Source organism: Oncorhynchus gorbuscha, linkage group LG01, assembly GCF_021184085.1.
Source record: "Oncorhynchus gorbuscha isolate QuinsamMale2020 ecotype Even-year linkage group LG01, OgorEven_v1.0, whole genome shotgun sequence".
Taxonomy (NCBI): Eukaryota; Metazoa; Chordata; class Actinopteri; order Salmoniformes; family Salmonidae; genus Oncorhynchus; species Oncorhynchus gorbuscha.
The window spans coordinates 96,721,559-96,741,220 of record NC_060173.1 but is presented as its reverse complement, the minus strand read 5'-3'; the positions used below and the strand labels follow the sequence as shown (position 1 = coordinate 96,741,220).

Genomic DNA, 19,662 nt, shown 5'->3' with positions numbered 1-19,662 from the left:
GGAACGGACCAATGAACCGCGGAGTCAACTTACGAGAAGCTGTCGTAAGAGGAAGGTTGCGAGTGGAAAGCCACACTCTCTGGCCGCAACAATACCTTGGACTCTTAATCCTGCGTTTATTGGCGGCTCTCACAGTCTGTGCCCTGTAACGGCAAAGTGCAGACCTCACCCTCCTCCAGGTGCGCTCACAACGTTGGACAAACGCTTGAGCGGAGGGAACGCTGGACTCGGCAAGCTGGGATGAGAACAGAGGAGGCTGGTAACCCAGACTACTCTGAAACGGAGATAACCCGGTAGCAGACGAAGGAAGCGAATTGTGAGCGTATTCTGCCCAGGGGAGCTGTTCTGCCCAAGACGCAGGGTTTCTGAAAGAAAGGCTGCGTAGTATGCGACCAATCGTCTGATTGGCCCTCTCTGCTTGACCGTTAGACTGGGGATGAAACCCGGAAGAGAGACTGACGGACGCACCAATCAAACGACAGAACTCCCTCCAAAACTGTGACGTGAATTGCGGGCCTCTGTCTGAAACGGCGTCTAACGGGAGGCCATGAATTCTGAATACATTCTCGATAATGATTTGTGCCGTCTCCTTAGCGGAAGGAAGTTTAGCGAGGGGAATGAAATGTGCCGCCTTAGAGAACCTATCGACAACCGTAAGAATCACAGTCTTCCCCGCAGACAAAGGCAGACCGGTAATGAAGTCTAGGGCGATGTGAGACCATGGTCGAGAAGGAATGGGGAGCGGTCTGAGACGACCGGCAGGAGGAGAGTTACCCGACTTAGTCTGCGCGCAGTCCGAACAAGCAGCCACGAAACGGCGCGTGTCACGCTCCTGAGTCGGCCACCAAAAGCGCTGGCGAATAGACGCAAGAGTGCCTCGAACACCGGGATGACCAGCTAACTTGGCAGAGTGAGCCCACTGAAGAACAGCCAGACGAGTGGAAACAGGAACGAAAAGGAGGTTACTAGGACAAGCGCGCGGCGACGCAGTGTGCGTGAGTGCTTGCTTAACCTGTCTTTCAATTCCCCAGACTGTTAACCCGACAACACGCCCATAAGGAAGAATCCCCTCGGGATCAGTAGAAGCCACAGAAGAACTAAACAGACGGGATAAGGCATCAGGCTTGGTGTTCTTGCTACCCGGACGGTAAGAAATCACAAACTCGAAACGAGCGAAAAACAACGCCCAACGAGCTTGACGGGCATTAAGTCGTTTGGCAGAACGGATGTACTCAAGGTTCTTATGGTCTGTCCAAACGACAAAAGGAACGGTCGCCCCCTCCAACCACTGTCGCCATTCGCCTAGGGCTAAGCGGATGGCGAGCAGTTCACGGTTACCCACATCATAGTTGCGCTCAGATGGCGACAGGCGATGAGAAAAATAAGCGCAAGGATGAACCTTATCGTCAGACTGGAAGCGCTGGGATAGAATGGCTCCCACGCCTACCTCTGAAGCGTCAACCTCGACAATGAATTGTCTAGTGACGTCAGGAGTAACGAGGATAGGAGCGGACGTAAAACGTTCTTTTAGAAGATCAAAAGCTCCCTGGGCGGAACCGGACCACTTAAAACACGTCTTGACAGAAGTAAGAGCTGTGAGAGGGGCAGCAACTTGACCGAAATTACGAATGAAACGCCGATAGAAATTAGCGAAACCTAAAAAGCGCTGCAACTCGACACGTGACCTTGGAACGGGCCAATCACTGACAGCTTGGACCTTAGCGGAATCCATCTGAATGCCTTCAGCGGAAATAACGGAACCGAGAAAAGTAACGGAGGAGACATGAAAAGAGCACTTCTCAGACTTTACGTAGAGACAATTCTCTAAAAGGCGCTGTAGAACACGTCGAACGTGCTGAACATGAATCTCGAGTGACGGAGAAAAAATCAGGATATCGTCAAGATAGACAAAAACAAAGATGTTCAGCATGTCTCTCAGAACATCATTAACTAATGCCTGAAAAACAGCTGGCGCATTGGCGAGACCAAACGGCAGAACCCGGTACTCAAAATGCCCTAACGGAGTGTTAAACGCCGTTTTCCACTCGTCCCCCTCTCTGATGCGCACGAGATGGTAAGCGTTACGAAGGTCCAACTTAGTAAAGCACCTGGCTCCCTGCAGAATCTCGAAGGCTGATGACATAAGGGGAAGCGGATAACGATTCTTAACCGTTATGTCATTCAGCCCTCGATAATCCACGCAGGGGCGCAGAGTACCGTCCTTCTTCTTAACAAAAAAGAACCCCGCCCCGGCCGGAGAGGAAGAAGGCACTATGGTACCGGCGTCAAGAGACACAGACAAATAATCCTCGAGAGCCTTACGTTCGGGAGCCGACAGAGAGTATAGTCTACCCCGAGGAGGAGTGGTCCCCGGAAGGAGATCAATACTACAATCATACGACCGGTGAGGAGGAAGGGAGTTGGCTCGGGACCGACTGAAGACCGTGCGCAGATCATGATATTCCTCCGGGGCACTCCTGTCAAATCGCCAGGTTCCTCCTGAGAAGTAGGGACAGAAGAAACGGGAGGGATGGCAGACATTAAACACTTCACATGACAAGAAACGTTCCAGGATAGGATAGAATTACTAGACCAATTAATAGAAGGATTATGACATACTAGCCAGGGATGACCCAAAACAACAGGTGTAAACGGTGAACGAAAAATCAAAAAAGAAATAGTCTCACTGTGGTTACCAGATACTGTGAGGGTTAAAGGTAGTGTCTCAAATCTGATACTGGGAAGATGACTACCATCTAAGGCGAACATGGGCGTAGGCTTCTCTAACTCTCTGAAAGGAATGTCATGTTTCCGAACCCATGCTTCGTCCATGAAACAACCCTCAGCCCCAGAGTCTATCAAGGCACTACATGTAGCACCCGAACCGGTCCAGCGTAGATGGACCGACAAAGTAGTACAGGATCTTGATGGAGAGACTTGAGTAGTTGCGCTCACCTGTAGCCCTCCGCTTACAGATGAGCTCTGGCTTTTACTGGACATGAATTAACAAAATGTCCAGCAACTCCGCAATAGAGGCACAGGCGGTTGGTGATCCTCCGTTCCCTCTCCTTAGTCGAGATGCGAATCCCTCCCAGCTGCATGGGCTCAGACTCTGAGCCAGAGGAGGGAGATGGTTGCGATGCGGAGCAGGGAAACACCGTTGATGCGAGCTCTCTTCCACGAGCCCGGTGACGAAGATCTACCCGTCGTTCTATGCGGATGGCGAGAGCAATCAAAGAGTCCACATCTGAAGGAACCTCCCGGGAGAGAATCTCATCCTTAACCACTGCGTGGAGTCCCTCCAGAAAACGAGCGAGCAGCGCCGGCTCGTTCCACTCACTAGAGGCAGCAAGAGTGCGAAACTCAATAGAATAATCCGTTATGGACCGTTCACCTTGGCATAAGGAAGCCAGGGCCCTAGAAGCCTCCCTACCAAAAACTGAACGGTCAAAAACCCGAATCATCTCCTCTTTAAAGTTCTGGAACTTGTTAGAGCAATCAGCCCTTGCCTCCCAGATAGCTGTGCCCCATTCTCGAGCCCGGCCAGTAAGGAGTGAAATGACGTAAGCAACCCGAGCTCTCTCTCTAGAGTATGTGTTGGGTTGGAGAGAGAACACAATCTCACACTGCGTGAGAAAGGAGCGGCACTCAGTGGGCTGCCCGGAGTAGCAAGGTGGGTTATTAACCCTAGGTTCTGGAGGCTCGACAGGCCAGGAAGTAACAGGTGGCACGAGACGTAGACTCTGGAACTGTCCAGAGAGGTCGGAAACCTGAGCGGCCAGGTTCTCCACGGCATGGCGAGCAGCAGACAATTCCTGCTCGTGTCTGCCGAGCATGGCTCCTTGGATCTCGACGGCAGTGTAACGAGCGTCTGAAGTCGCTGGGTCCATTCCTTGGTCGGTTCCTTCTGTCATGGAGGTGAAAGAGGACCCAAAAGCGACTTGGCGAAAACAGAGTCTTTAATCCAGTAAAGTAAATACAAACAAAAAAACACAACTTTCACTCGATATGACGAGGACAAACTGGAGACTCGAACTTGAACAGCAGGTGAACAGCAGGTTGCCTCGGGAAGGCACTTGAACCAGACAGACTCAGACACCTGCTCACCACGCAGCATCTGAGGAAAACACGACACGACAGGGCGATACACAAACACAGCACGGTGAATACTAAACAAGGAACCGACAGGACAGGAACGGAACACAAAGGAAGAAATAGGGACTCTAATCAGGGGAAAGGATCGGGAACAGGTGTGGGAAGACTAAATGATTGATTAGGGGAATAGGAACAGCTGGGAGCAGGAACGGAACGATAGAGAGAAGAGAGAGCGAGAGAGTGAGAGTGGGAGGGGGAGAGAGAGGGATAGAAAGAGGGAAAGAACCTAATAAGACCAGCAGAGGGAAACGAATAGAATGGGAAGCACAGGGACAAGACAAGATAATAAATGACAAAACATGACAGAAGATGTTAAAGCTGCCTTGCCCTATAAAAAACACTTCACAAGAAGCATTGACTGATGTGAACCATTCCTCGAACAAAAGAGATCTCAGAAGACCTAAGTTTAAGATTTGTTGACTTGCATAAAGCTGGAAAGGGTTACAAAGTATCTCTAAAGGCCTTGATGTTCATCAGTCCACAGTAAGACAAACTGTCTATAAATGGAGGAAGTTCAGGACTGTTGCTACTCTCCCTAGGATTGGCCGTCCTGCAAAGATGACTGCAAGAACACAGCTCAGAATGCTCAATGAGGTTAAGAAGAAACCTAGAGTGTCAGCTAAAGACTTACAGCGATCTCTGGAAGATGCTAACATCTTTGTTGACAAGTCTACAATACGTAAAACACTAAACAAGAATGGTGTTCATGGGAGGACACCATGGAAGAAGCCACTGCTGTCCAAAAAAAAACATTGCTGCACGTCTGAAGTTCACAAAAGAGCTCCTGATGTTCCACGGTGCTACTGGCAAAATATTCTCTGGACATTGGTGACTGTTCCACTGGATGTCATAAGGTGAATGCACCAATTTGTAAGTCGCTCTGGATAAGAGCGTCTGCTAAATGACTTAAATGTAAATGTAAATGACAGATGAAACTAAAGTTGTGTTGTTTGGAAGGAACACACAGCACTGGGTGTGGAGAAAAAAAGGCACAGCACACCAACATCATCCCAACTGTAAACTATTATCATGGTTTAGGACTGCTTTGCTGCCTCAGGGCCTGGACAGCTTGCTTGCATCTACAGAAAAAGGAATCCCCAAGTTTATCAAGACATTTTGCAGAATAATGTAAGGCTATCTGTCCGCCAATTAAAGCTCAACACAAATTAGGTGACGCAACAGAATGGCTTCGACAGAAGAAAATACGCCTTCTGGAGTGGCCCAGTCAGTCCTGACCTCAACCTGATTGAGATGCTGTGGCATGACCTCAAGAGAGCGGTTCACACCTGACCCCCCAAGGATATTGTGGAACCTAAACTGTTTCGTAAAGTTGAATGGTCCAAAATTCCTTCTGACCGTGCAGGTCTGATCCGCAACTACAGAAAACGTTTGTATGAGGTTATTGCTGCCAAAGGAGGGTCAACCTGTTATTAAATCCAAGGGTTCCCATACTTTTTCCAACCTGCGCTGTGAATGTTTATATAAGAGAGATGAACAATTATAATTGTTTGCGTTTTTAGTTTAAGCAGACTGTGTTAGTCTATTGTTGTGACTTAGATGAAGATCAGACAAAATATTATGACCAATTTATGCAGAAATCCAGGTAATTCTAAAGGGTTCACATACTTTTTCTTCCCACTGTATGTTGCGTGAAAGCCAGCACACCCAAATATTTCTGTATCGATGCTGAAGCTGCTGCTAAAATGAGACATCCCCTGCTGTAGACGTTTCATCAACATTTAGGGTTCAAATAACCAGACGTAAATTTGTATATAAACGTAAATCAGATCATAAATAAAAACTGCCTGTCAGACTTGTGTGGCTCCTTTCCATTGCTTCAAACCAATGTCTCAATACCACCACTAATGATCCAGTCATGCTGTGTAGAGACCCAGGTAGGCAGGGAGAGACATTGTCACATAGAACCAGGGAAGCAGAGAGAGACAACACACAACGTGGGGAGGAATGAACCCCTGATATGACTCACCATTCCACAGGTTCCAGGCCCCAGGCGGAAAGTTATCATATGATACGCTGCTGCCTGCAAATTAAATAAGATTATGTCACTGCTGCTTATCTTCATGTTATGTATCATCCCCCTCTCCTCTCGTCCATCTGTACACGGCAGACCAAGAAAGAGAGAAGAGAAATAGAAGCTGAAGAGTAGCTGATGTTACACAGAACTGAGATGATGTATGCTGTTAAACAAACCCTGGAACACAGTGCTGCTACTGCCCAGCCTATTTACAAGACTCCTACCACTCTTACCTTACAAAATCCCACCTATCCTCAGACCACACGTCTACACGTACACACCTCATCCTGTACAACGAATGTGCACGCACGTACACACATTACGCACAAACAAAGCCAGACACACACACAAACACCCTCACACTGACACACACCTCTAATCGCCATGACCAAGGAAAGTTCCTGGGCCATGACCATGACATAAAAAACGTTTCATATCAACCAATCATTTTTGTAAGACTGCAAATCTCAATTAAATAATAATACTCTTTGGTCTTTGTAACCTGCAGTCTTTCTCTTTCTATTAAATCATTCAGGAGCTTCCTACAACTTCCTGTATTTCTGTCATGTTGTGATGTGTCTTCCCTGGAGCTGTATGTCTCTCTTCAGACACACTGGGTATAGTTTCAGCAAAGAAACACGCAATTACCAAAGGCATAACAATGTGCATGTTGGCATCAGCAGTTCAATGTCAATGTAACTGCCACAGAAAGATTTTGTGCAAACATGGAGGGATAATTAGCTGAGCTGTATTTATTGGAATAAATTTATCCTCCTAGCATTTCTTCTTCCTGAGGTTAAGCTCAAGTTCTGGGAAGGGTGAGCTGATCCTAGGTCTGTGTCTAGTGTGATCTCTAACCCGGAGCTCAGTGTATCTGTGGTTCTCGTGTTGACGTGTTAGTGTGGAAACATGGCAGAGATGGTTGAGATGCCTGGATCAGGTATGTGTTCTTTGGCCTGTCTCCAACTGCTGGGCCAGTGGTGCTGCTGCTGCTCTGCTTTACGGAAACCACTGAACTCACACCCAGGGAACCCCTGAACACACACCCAGGGAACCACTGAACACACACCCAGGGAACCACTGAACACACACCCAGGGAACCACTGAACTCACACCCAGGGAACCCCTGAACACACACCCAGGGAACCACTGAACACACACCCAGGGAACCACTGAACACACACCCAGGGAACCCCTGAACACACACCCAGGGAACCCCTGAACACACACCCAGGGAACCACTGAACACACACCCAGGGAACCACTGAACACACACCCAGGGAACCACTGAACACACACCCAGGGAACCACTGACCACACACCCAGGGAACCACTGAACACACACCCAGGGAACCACTGAACACACACCCAGGGCAATGTGAAGCTAGTCCAAACAACCTGTAATACTTGGGAAGAATGAAGTAAAGATACAGGAACATAAACAAAGGCTTACATTAAGAAATGTTGGACTTCAGTCATATGATTGATTCAGGGTTCCAAGGCCATCTGGTAACAAAATTTTGTCTTGAGTCTTTCAACTGCTTCCACATCCTAACCCACACACAATAAGAATTATCTTTCTCAACTTGCTAATACTCTTGACGAAATTGCATTTCTGCATTTTCTCTAAGCCAGCCAAAAAATAGTGGTTAAGAAAACATAAATTCAAAGAAAAACTTCACCTTTCTCTCTCCAAGCTCCTCTATCTTTAGAGGAAGGAGATTGTCAGGGGGAAGAGAAAGAGAGACTAAATGTCTATTTAATTTCAGAATTCGGCAGGCGTGTTGATGGATGTTTGCCTCTTAAATTTGACAGGTCTGTAGTAAAATGGTGAAAAAACGAGGAACTATTGAATTCCTTCAGATCTAGATGCCAGACCAGACAGAATTGGGGAAATAGGCTAATGCCCTTGCAAATGTGAGGTTGTAAATCATTGAATCTGTTACCAAAGCCTAAAGCGATGTGATGTTAATTGGAGCTGGTTCTGGCAACCGTCCCCGTTTATTTTCCTGGTCTAAGCCCCAAAATGGCCATCAGTTTCAGACCAGTTGCACTCCCTCCCTAAGGTTATTAGTCTTTGCATGTGGGGATGAAAGCCTTAGTGAATGGCTCCAGATGCTTCTGTCCTTCTCCCTCACAAATCCAGTTATTGGACACTAATGACACTAATGCTGGGCCTGTGAGGGGAAATTGCAGGGTTTATCTGTCCTGGTGGGCACACAGTGGTGATATGAGGACTATTGCATTATTGATGCCAGAGGATCCTGCCGTGGTGGATTGATTTATGGTGGGAATGAGCAACAGGTGTGCTTTGCCCGTAGAATGATCTGTACATTATAGGGCCAGGCGTTTTGATATTACTGGCACAATCTTGAAGTGCCACAGTGCTATTTGCCGTTTAGGCAGAGACAAGCTGTACAAAATTGCTTTTACTTTTTCAATTTGAAATCTTAAATAAGAAGTGGAACACACATACACACACATGTAAGCACACACACACACACACACACACACACACACACACACACACACACACACACACACACACACACACACACACACACACACACACACACACACACACACACACACACACACACACACACACACACACACACACACACACACACACACACACACACCTCATACTAAACTAACCTCTCTCTCCTCTGTGTCTTTCTGTAGGTATCTCCATGCCCATCCCCGTCCTAGGCCTGCGGGACCACACCAAGGTGTTTAAAAAGGGCAGCTGCCTGTTGACAGACGACAGTTTTGTCCTGGTGGGCTCCTTCGTGGCCTTCTTCATCCCCCTCACCATCATGGTGGTCACCTACTTCCTCACCATCAGCGCCCTGCAGAACGAGGCTACCCTTTGCCTGGACCAGCTGGTGCCCCGGCCGAAGAGGATCGCCACCCTGACCCTGGGCTTCCTCCCGCAGGGCTCACTCTCCTCAGAGAAGCTCTTCTTCAGGCGTTCGCTCAGCCGTGACACGGGAGGGGTAGGAGGAGGGGTCGGTGGGGTCGGTGTGGACCCGCGGTACGGGCGTCGCACCATGCAGTCAATCAGCAACGAGCAGAAGGCCTCCAAGGTCCTGGGAATGGTATTCTTCCTGTTCGTGGTCATGTGGTGTCCCTTCTTCATCACCAATGTGTTGGCGGTGGTGTGCGACCCTGTGAACTGTGATCCGGGGGTGATGGGGGGGCTGCTGAATGTGTTTGTGTGGGTGGGATACCTCTCCTCAGCCATCAACCCTCTGGTGTACACTTTGTTCAACAAGACGTACCGTGCAGCCTTCTCCCGCTACGTACGCTGCCAGTACAGCCCGGAGAGGAAGCCTCTGCAGCTCATACTGGTTAACACCATCCCTCCGCTGGCCTACAACTCCACCCACATGCCCCTGGAGGAAATGGGGTCCCTCAGGAATGGGATCCACAGCAGTGGAGGACCCAGGGACTCCCTACGAAACCTTGTGAGGACCAAATCAAACTCACACAAACACAAGGCAACCAGGGACAAAGATGAGAGCATCAGCTGTGTGTGAGGCTGTGAGCCTGTAAGGACTCAATCTCCCATAATCCTAGTGGAATGTGCTGGGTTTTTATTAGATTTCCCATCTCCATCTTGTTTTGGTAGGGAAACACTTGGAACGGGGGTTCCAGTGCTGGAGCATGCTCAGTAGTTCCAGGGTGAGACTCATGCTGCCAGGAAACAGGGAAATAGGAAACAGGAAGAACAGAGAGAGGAAAGACAATACCTGCCTCACAAAAACTTAAACTAGTAACACTAGAAGAGAACAACTGAGCTAATACTATATTATCAGCAACAGCCAGTCCCCCCCAAAACAAACAACATACACCACATACAAAATCTATATTTGTGTATACATTGTGCATATACGTAAATAAATACCTGTATGTTCTGTTTTTGTTGTCATTAACCAAAGAGGAAAAACCTATCTTGTGATCTTGTGTTTTCCTTGACACAGTATTAAAATACAGAAATGTGTAATGTTGGGATGTAGGCTAAATGAAGATATGTTGAGGGATTCCTAGGCATAGATCAATGGACTAAACAACCTTACTTTTAAAGGCATGGGACTCATTTGAACTAAGTGTTGTTGTACCTACAGTATGTTGATGTGATCTGTTGTTATAACCCCTCCCTCTTATTCATGGTGAACCCACCATCTCGACTACTACGAGGTCCTCTGATCTCAACCCTACTCAAGCGTTGAACTGATGTTTAAAAAATATATATATTTAAAAAAATATCTTCAATAAAATGTTGATGTTGCCTGGGTAATCACGTCTAACTCCAGTGGAAAGAGTTTGGTGTTATTTGATGGAGTTTATTGTGGCATCGATATTCCCAGGGGGACAGCCAACGTACAAAATTAAATGATTTCTGTTTCCGATCAAAGTAAAATAGAAATGGAATCCTTTGTGAGTGTGTGGTAGTCATTTTCTTAGTGTGTTTGTCTGACTGGTCAAAGCAGACCTGGTTTTTAACTGCAGACCAAGAAGAAGCAAAGTGTGTAAGTGTTTGGGAAAAGTACGGGATTACAAACCGTTTAAGGTATTTACAAACAGTATGTTCACCATTTATTAATCATTACTCATCTTAGTAAGCTAGTTGTTCATAAATGTATACATATTTCCTTAAACATCCTGAGTTGTGTGATTATTCTTTTACCAGGTACTGCAGAATGTCTACCAATAGCATGCACATCTTTTTGTGAGAAGCTTCAACCTGATCTAATAGTTTCAATTACACTGGTCACTCAAAACATTTAGTATTTATGAAGCATAAATAGTGCTCACTTTAGATTAGGGCCTGCAACAATACTTTACCAATGATTAGTAAATTGTTTATTAACGTGGGAGTAATGATTAATAAATGGTGAACACATGCTTCATAAATTGTTTATTACGGACCCTTAAAATAAAGTGTTGCCAAACCAACATCTCATTTAGGAGTTTTAACACTTGGGGGATAAAAGGTGTTGTTCGGTAACACTTATGGATAGCTTCACACATGAATGAACACACTCACGCACATGTGCGCACGTTCACACACACTTTTGTGATTTGAATCAATTAGAGAAGCCTACAACTGTGTTTTCAATCTGCTTCCATCTGATTATCACACACAGACTGAGTGACACAAAATAAATATTCACAGCACTTCTAAAAAGTGAAGCTGTTTGGGCCTGTAGGGGAGTCTGTCTGTCTGTCTGTGTGTGTGTCTGTGATGCAATTAAATTGCTTGTCATGTGAAAGTTTGAGTGCTTGTTTGGGTGAATGTCTGATCAAGTGCCTCATAACATTTATGAGATAATGATGATAATTAATGTATGAGTCATATCCATAAAGGCAGTGTGTGGTGGCGTGAACCGCCAGTCCCGTGGCTGCTATGTATTAGAATTAGCTTAGCGCACTATGTGGGAGCGCGCGCACGCACGCACGCACGCACGCACGCACGCACGCACGCACGCACGCACGCACGCACGCACGCACGCACGCACGCACACACACACACACACACACACACACACACACACACACACACACACACACACACACACACACACACACACACAATTACCCTTCACCCATCTCTTAACCCAACTTTCATGCTCACCAATCCCTCTTCATTGAAGTTACCCACTCACCACTACATTATTCACAAAGGCTGTCAGCCTGATCATTATAACTTCTTCACCCTTTAACAACATACAGTACCTGGACGATTCTCCAACAAGACATAGGAACAGGTCATGTGCCATCAAGAAAATAGCAAATGTCCCAAATGTCACTTGCCTAGTTAAATAAAGGTTAAATAAAAATACCAAAAATGGCACAATCAGCATAACTTAAAACCCAACATAAGTACATAATAGATACATTATAGTTACAACATGAAGGCCATTCCCAGCCTGGAGACTGTGGTCAGATGGTCCTCCCTCTCTTACATCACATCATGACTCAGTCACCTATGGTAAAGTTAGGAGAAATAGAGGATAGAGCTGCAAGGGTTTCATTAAGGTCACATTAATTCAACAACTGGAATCCCTTCTGAGCTGGGTGGGGTGGGGGATGAATTCATTCAAAATATGAGGAGAGAGGGAAGGAGAAGGACAGAGGAGAGAGGAGAAAGGGTACGGTAGGCACTTATCCTATTCTCAATGGTTTCTTTTAGGGACTGAGCTTGTGTCAGTCTATGAAATTATTAAATCAGGAAGTGAGAGAAAGAGTGGGACTGGATAATGGGGAGAAAGGAGCGTAGGAGACCAAAAGAAACTGAAAAGGGGATAAAAGAGAGGCAGAGAGGGAAGAATGAGAAAGAGAGCAAGAGAGAGAGGGAGCGAGAGAGAGGGAGAGAGAGAGTGGGAGAGAGAGAGAGGGAGCGAGAGAGAGGGAGAGAGAGAGAGGGAGAGAGAGAGCGCGAGTGAGAGAGCGAGCGAGAGGCAGATGCTTTCAAAGTGCTAGCTACTGTGACCCTAGTTTCAATCATAAAGTTGGACAGGTTAGTTTTTTAAACAAGGCTGAGGTGTTTATCCTTTATTTCAAAAAGCATTTGAAAATGTTCTCACAGAGAAGGAATGATTACAGTTTCTATCAAAAACAGCTTGAATCAAGGGCTTTAATCTCTAATTAATCTCATTCAAGCTGTTTTCCTGAAAACAGTTTTCGTGTATTTGGCTCTGATTTTCACAGCAGTTTAATCGATTCCTTTTCATCTCTAGCCATATACAAATTACTCATATTTGATAAATAGGCATATAAAGTGCTTGTAGGAGGGATTAATATTAAAATGGATTTTTTTTTTACACAGACAAAATATCAATATGCATTTCAATACACATCAATACACGGTGCTATATATCAGCAATGAGATACTGTAACTGAAAAACAGAGTGGAATTTCAAACAGACCGAAACATTTCAGATCAGATTCATAGTTGTGACATTTACATTATCGGTAGGAATTTCAATCACCTGGTACTCTCCATATTCACTTCGCTCTCTCTACGCACAGCACACACACTATCTTGAGTTACACGGCTGTCATAATAAGAATCATTTAATACGCACTTCACTCTTTGGCCTATGGCAGTCATTGACCGGCAGTCAAACATCACGAAGTGGGTATGATGCACACAGTGAGACACATAGTGAGGCACACAAGTGTGTTCCTTCATTCAGAGAAACTATCTGGCTCTGCAACTGAAGTAATTGAATGTAAATACGATATGACTGAGCTGTCTTTGACTTGATGGTTCGCTGACGAAGGCACTGCATCTCAATGTGGCAGCAACCAATGTAGCCATTGTCAGTGGCAAGTATTAATGGATGCCAAGGGAAGCCAGGCTTCCACCAAAAATGTAACGCTTTTTTTTCAGCATTTATCTTTTGTCTCTCTGTGTTTCATCATGTTCATTCAATTCACAAAAAGCTCAATGTATCTCACCGGAGAAAACATCCGATCGAGTGAAACAGTCTCAGTATGTGTATCACATCTATCTGATGCTGTCTGGTCAAAAAGAGTATGGCATTTTTGCACCCGTAGCATTGAATGCAAGGGAAGCCAGCAAGCATTTGGCCTCTGATGATCAAATGTATATACATTTGAAGTCGGAGGTTTACATACACCGTGGCCAAATACATTTAAACTCCTGACATTTAATCCTAGTAAAAATGCCCTGTCTTAGGTCAGTTAGGATCACCACTTTATTTTAAGAATGTCAGAATAATAGTAGAGAGAATAATTTATTTCAGCTTTTATTTCTTTCATCACATTCCCAGTGGGTCAGAAATACACTCAATTAGTATTTGGTAGCATTGCCTTAAATTGTTTAACTTGGGTCAAACGTTTCGGGTTAGCCTTCCAAAAGCTTCCCACAATAAATTGGGTGAATTTTGGCCCATTCCTCCTGACAGAGCTGTGTAACTGAGTCAGGTTTGTAGGCCTCCTTGCTTGCACACGCTTTTTCAGTTCTGCCCACAAATGTTCTATAAGATTGAGGTCAGGGCTTTGTGATGCCACTCCAATACCTTGACTTTGTTGTCCTTAAGATATTTTGCCACAACTTTGGAAGTATGCTTGGGGTCATTGTCCATTTGGAAGACCCTTTTGCGACCAAGCTTTACCTACCTGACTGATGTCTTGAGATGTTTCTTCAATATATCCACATAATTTTGCACCCTCATGATGCCATCTATTTTGTGAAGGGCACCAGTCCCTCCTGCAGCAAAGCACCCCCACAACATGATGCTGCCACCCCTGTGCTTCACAGTTGGGATGGTGTTCTTCGGCTTGCAAGTATCCCCCTTTTCCTCCAAACATAACGATAGTCGTTATGGCCAAACAGTTCTATTTTTGTTTCATGAGACCAGAGGACATTACTCTAAAAAGTATGATCTTTGTCCCCATGTGCAGTTGCAAACCGTAGTCTGGCTTTTATATGGCGGTTTTGGAGCAGTGGCTTCTTTCTTGCTGAGCGGCCTATCAGGTTATGTCGATATAGGACTCGTTTCACTGTGGATATAGATACTTTTGTACCTGTTTCCTCCAGCATCTTCACAAGGTCCTTTGCTGTTGTTCTGGGATTCATTTGCACTTTTCGCACCAAAGTACATTCATCTCTAGGAGACAGAATGCATCTCCTTCCTGAGCGGTATGACGTCTGCGTGGTCCCATGGTGTTCTATCTCAAGGCCATCAGACTGTTAAAAAGCCACCACTAACATTGAGTGGCTGCTGCCAACACACTGACTCAACTTCAGCCACTTTAATAATGGAAATTGATGTGAAAATATATCACTAGCCACTAGCTTTAAACAATGCTACTTAATATAATGTTTACATACCCTACATTACTCATCTCATATGTATATGTATATACTGTACTCTATATCATCTACTGCATCTTTATGTAATACATGTATCACTAGCCACTTTAAACTATGCCACTTTGTTTACATACCCTACATTACTCATCTCATATACTGTACTCGATACCATCTACTGCATCTTGCCTATGCCGTTCTGTACCATCATTCATTCATAGATATTTATGTACATATTCTTCATCCCTTTACACTTGTGTGTACAAGGTAATAGTTTTTGAATTGTTAGGTTAGATTACTTGTTGGTTATTACTGCATTGTCGGAACTAGAAGCACAAGCATTTCTCTACACTCGCAGTAACATTTACTAACCATGTGTATGTGACAAATATATTTGATTTGATTTATACTTGCATACTATTGTTTGTACAGATGAACGTGGTACTTTAAGGCATTTGGAAATTGCTCCCAAGGATGAACCAGACTTGTGGAGGTCTACAATTGTTTTTCTGAGGTCTTGGCTGATATCTTTTGATTTTCCCATGATGTCAAACAAAGAGACACTTAGTTTGAAGGTAGGCCTTGAAATACATCCACAGGTACACCTCCAATTGACTCAAATGACGTCAATTAGCCTATCAGAAGCTTCTAAAGCCATGACATCATTTTCTGGAATTTTCCAGACTTTTTAAAGGCACAGTCAACTTCCGACCCACTGGAATTGTGATTCAGTGAATTATAAGTGAAATAATCTGTCTGTAAACAATTGTTGGAAACATTACTTGTGTCATGCACAAAGTAGATGTCCAAACCGACTTGCTGTAGTTTGTTAACAAGAAATGTGTGGAGTGGTTGAAAAATGAGTTTAATGATTCCAACCAAAGTGTATGTAAACTTCAGACTTGTTGTATATAAAATGAGTTTTAATGATTCCAACCTAAGTGTATGTAAACTTCAGACTTGTTGTATATATATATATATATAAACAGTGCCTTGCGAAAGTATTCGGCCCCCTTGAACTTTGCGACCTTTTGCCACATTTCAGGCTTCAAACATAAAGATATAAAACTGTATTTTTTTGTGAAGAATCAACAACAAGTGGGACACAATCATGAAGTGGAACGACATTTATTGGATATTTAAAACTTTTTTAACAAATCAAAAACTTAAAAATTGGGCGTGCAAAATTATTCAGCCCCCTTAAGTTAATACTTTGTAGGGCCAACTTTTGCTGCGATTACAGCTGTAAGTCGCTTGGGGTATGTCTCTATTAGTTTTGCACATCGAGAGACTGACATTTTTCCCATTCCTCCTTGCAAAACAGCTCGAGCTCAGTGAGGTTGGATGGAGAGCATTTGTGAACAGCAGTTTTCAGTTCTTTCCTCAGATCTCGATTGGATTCAGGTCTGGACTTTGACTTGGCCATTCTAACACCTGGTTATGTTTATTTTTGAACCATTCCATTGTAGATTTTGCTTTATGTTTTGGATCAGTCTCAGGTCTTTTGCAGACTCCATCAGGTTTTCTTCCAGAATGGTCCTGTATTTGGCTCCATCCATCTTCCCATCAATTTTAACCATCTTCCCTGTCCCTGCTTAAGAAAAGCAGGCCCAAACCATGATGCTGCCACCACCATGTTTGACAGTGGGGATGGTGTGTTCAGGGTGATGAGCTGTGTTGCTTTTACGCCAATCATAACGTTTTTCATTGTTGCCAAAAAGTTCAATTTTGGTTTCATCTGACCAGAGCACCTTCTTCCACATGTTTGGTGTGTCTCCCTGGTGGCTTGTGGCAAACTTTAAACAACACTTTTTATGGATATCTTTAAGAAATGGCTTTCTTCTTGCCACTTTTCCATAAAGGCCAGATTTGTGCAATTTACGACTGATTGTTGTCCTATGGACAGAGTCTCCCACCTCAGCTGTAGATCTCTGCAGTTCATCCAGAGTGATCATGGGCCTCATGGCTGCATCTCTGATCAGTCTTCTCCTTGTATGAGCTGAAAGTTTAGAGGGACAGCCAGGTCTTGGTAGATTTGCAGTGGTCTGATACTCCTTCCATTTCAATATTATCGCTTGCACAATGCTCCTTGGGATGTTTAAAGCTTGGGAAATCTTTTTGTATCCAAATCCGGCTTTAAACTTCTTCACAATAGTATCTCGGACCTGCCTGGTGTGTTCCTTGTTCTTCATGATGCTCTCTGCGCTTTTAACGGACCTCTGAGACTATCAAAGTGCAGGTGCATTTATACGGAGACTTCATTACACACAGGTGGATTGTATTTATCATCATTAGTCATTTAGGTCAACATTGGATCATTCAGAGATCCTCACTGAATTTCTGGAGAGAGTTTGCTGCACTGAAAGTAAAGGGGCTGAATAATTTTGCACGCCCAATTTTTAAGTTTTTGATTTGTTAAAAAAGTTTTAAATATCCAATAAATGTCGTTCCACTTCATGATTGTGTCCCACTTGTTGTTGATTCTTCACAAAAAAATACAGTTTTATATCTTTATGTTTGAAGCCTGAAATGTGGCAAAAGGTCGCAAAGTTCAAGAGGCCGAATACTTTCGCAAGGCACTGTGTATATATATATATATATATATATATATATATATATATATATATATATATATATATATATATATATCTGTCATGCAGGTGAAAGAGGACCCAAAAGCGACTTAACAGAAACAGAGTTTATTTAAGTCCAAACAGGGAATAACAGAAATCCTCTAGTCTGTAGAGGGGAATAACTGGAGAAGCGGCCACAGACTGCAGGTCGCTTCGGGTAGGCGCAGGCCGTAGTTGACAGAGACACCTGCTCACACGCAAAAAACACGACAGGACAGGGCGATACACAATCACAGCAAAAACACGACAGGACAGGGCGAAACGCAATCACAGCATGGTGAATACTAAACAAGGAACCGACGGGACAGGAACGGAACACAAAGGAATAAATAGGGACTCTAATCAGGGGAAAGGATCGGGAACAGGTGTGGGAAGACTAAATGATGATTAGGGAATAGGAACAGCTGGGAGCAGGAACGGAACGATAGAGAGAAGAGAGAGCGAGAGAGTGAGAGAGGGAGGGGGAGAGAGAGGGATAGAAGGAGGGAAAGAACCAAATAAGACCAGCAGAGGGAAACGAATAGAATGGGGAGCACAGGGACAAGACATGATAATAAATGACAAACATGACAGTACCCCCACTCACCGAGCGCCTCCTGGCGCACTCGAGGAGGAATCCTGGCGGCAACGGAGGAAATCATCGATGAGTGAACGGTCCAGCACGTCCCGAGACGGAACCCAACTCCTCTCCTCAGGACCGTAACCCTCCCAATCCACTAAGTATTGGTGACCCCGTCCCCGAGAACGCATGTCCATGATCTTATGTACCTTGTAAATAGGTGCGCTCTCGACAAGGACGGGAGGGGGAGGGAAGACGAACGGGGGTGCGAAGAAAGGGCTTAACACAGGAGACATGGAAGACAGGATGGACGCGACGAAGATGTCGCGGAAGAAGCAGTCGCACAGCGACAGGATTGACGACCTGGGAGACACGGAACGGACCAATGAACCGCGGAGTCAACTTACGAGAAGCTGTCGTAAGAGGAAGGTTGCGAGTGGAAAGCCACACTCTCTGGCCGCAACAATACCTTGGACTCTTAATCCTGCGTTTCTTGGCGGCTCTCACCGTCTGTGCCCTGTAACGGCAAAGTGCAGACCTCACCCTCCTCCAGGTGCGCTCACAACGTTGGACAAACGCTTGAGCGGAGGGAACGCTGGACTCGGCAAGCTGGGATGAGAACAGAGGAGGCTGGTAACCCAGACTACTCTGAAACGGAGATAACCCGGTAGCAGACGAAGGAAGCGAATTGTGAGCGTATTCTGCCCAGGGGAGCTGTTCTGCCCAAGACGCAGGGTTTCTGAAAGAAAGGCTGCGTAGTATGCGACCAATCGTCTGATTGGCCCTCTCTGCTTGACCGTTAGACTGGGGATGAAACCCGGAAGAGAGACTGACGGACGCACCAATCAAACGACAGAACTCCCTCCAAAACTGTGACGTGAATTGCGGGCCTCTGTCTGAAACGGCGTCTAACGGGAGGCCATGAATTCTGAATACATTCTCAATAATGATTTGTGCCGTCTCCTTAGCGGAAGGAAGTTTAGCGAGGGAATGAAATGTGCCGCCTTAGAGAACCTATCGACAACCGTCAGAATCACAGTCTTCCCCGCAGACAAAGGCAGACCGGTAATGAAGTCTAAGGCAATGTGAGACCATGGTCGAGAAGGAATGGGGAGCGGTCTGAGACGACCGGCAGGAGGAGAGTTACCCGACTTTGTCTGCGCGCAGTCCGAACAAGCAGCCACGAAACGGCGCGTGTCACGCTCCTGAGTCGGCCACCAAAAGCGCTGGCGAATAGACGCAAGAGTGCCTCGAACACCGGGATGACCAGCTAACTTGGCAGAGTGAGCCCACTGAAGAACAGCCAGACGAGTGGAAACAGGAACGAAAAGGAGGTTACTAGGACAAGCGCGCGGCGACGCAGTGTGCGTGAGTGCTTGCTTAACCTGTCTTTCAATTCCCCAGACTGTTAACCCGACAACACGCCCATAAG

At 45.4% G+C, this 19,662-nt stretch overlaps 1 protein-coding gene across 1 annotated transcript in view; it reads left to right on the top strand.

The window, feature by feature from the left end:
- Positions 1-10,698, top strand: part of LOC124027752 (5-hydroxytryptamine receptor 2A-like) — a 51,251-nt gene extending 40,553 nt beyond the window's left edge. The window contains exon 3 of the mRNA XM_046340093.1: positions 8,876-10,698. Coding sequence (XP_046196049.1) covers positions 8,876-9,732 — 857 coding nt within the window. The 3' untranslated portion in view covers positions 9,733-10,698. The remainder of the gene's footprint in view (positions 1-8,875) is intronic.
- The last annotated feature ends 8,964 nt before the right edge of the window (positions 10,699-19,662 follow it).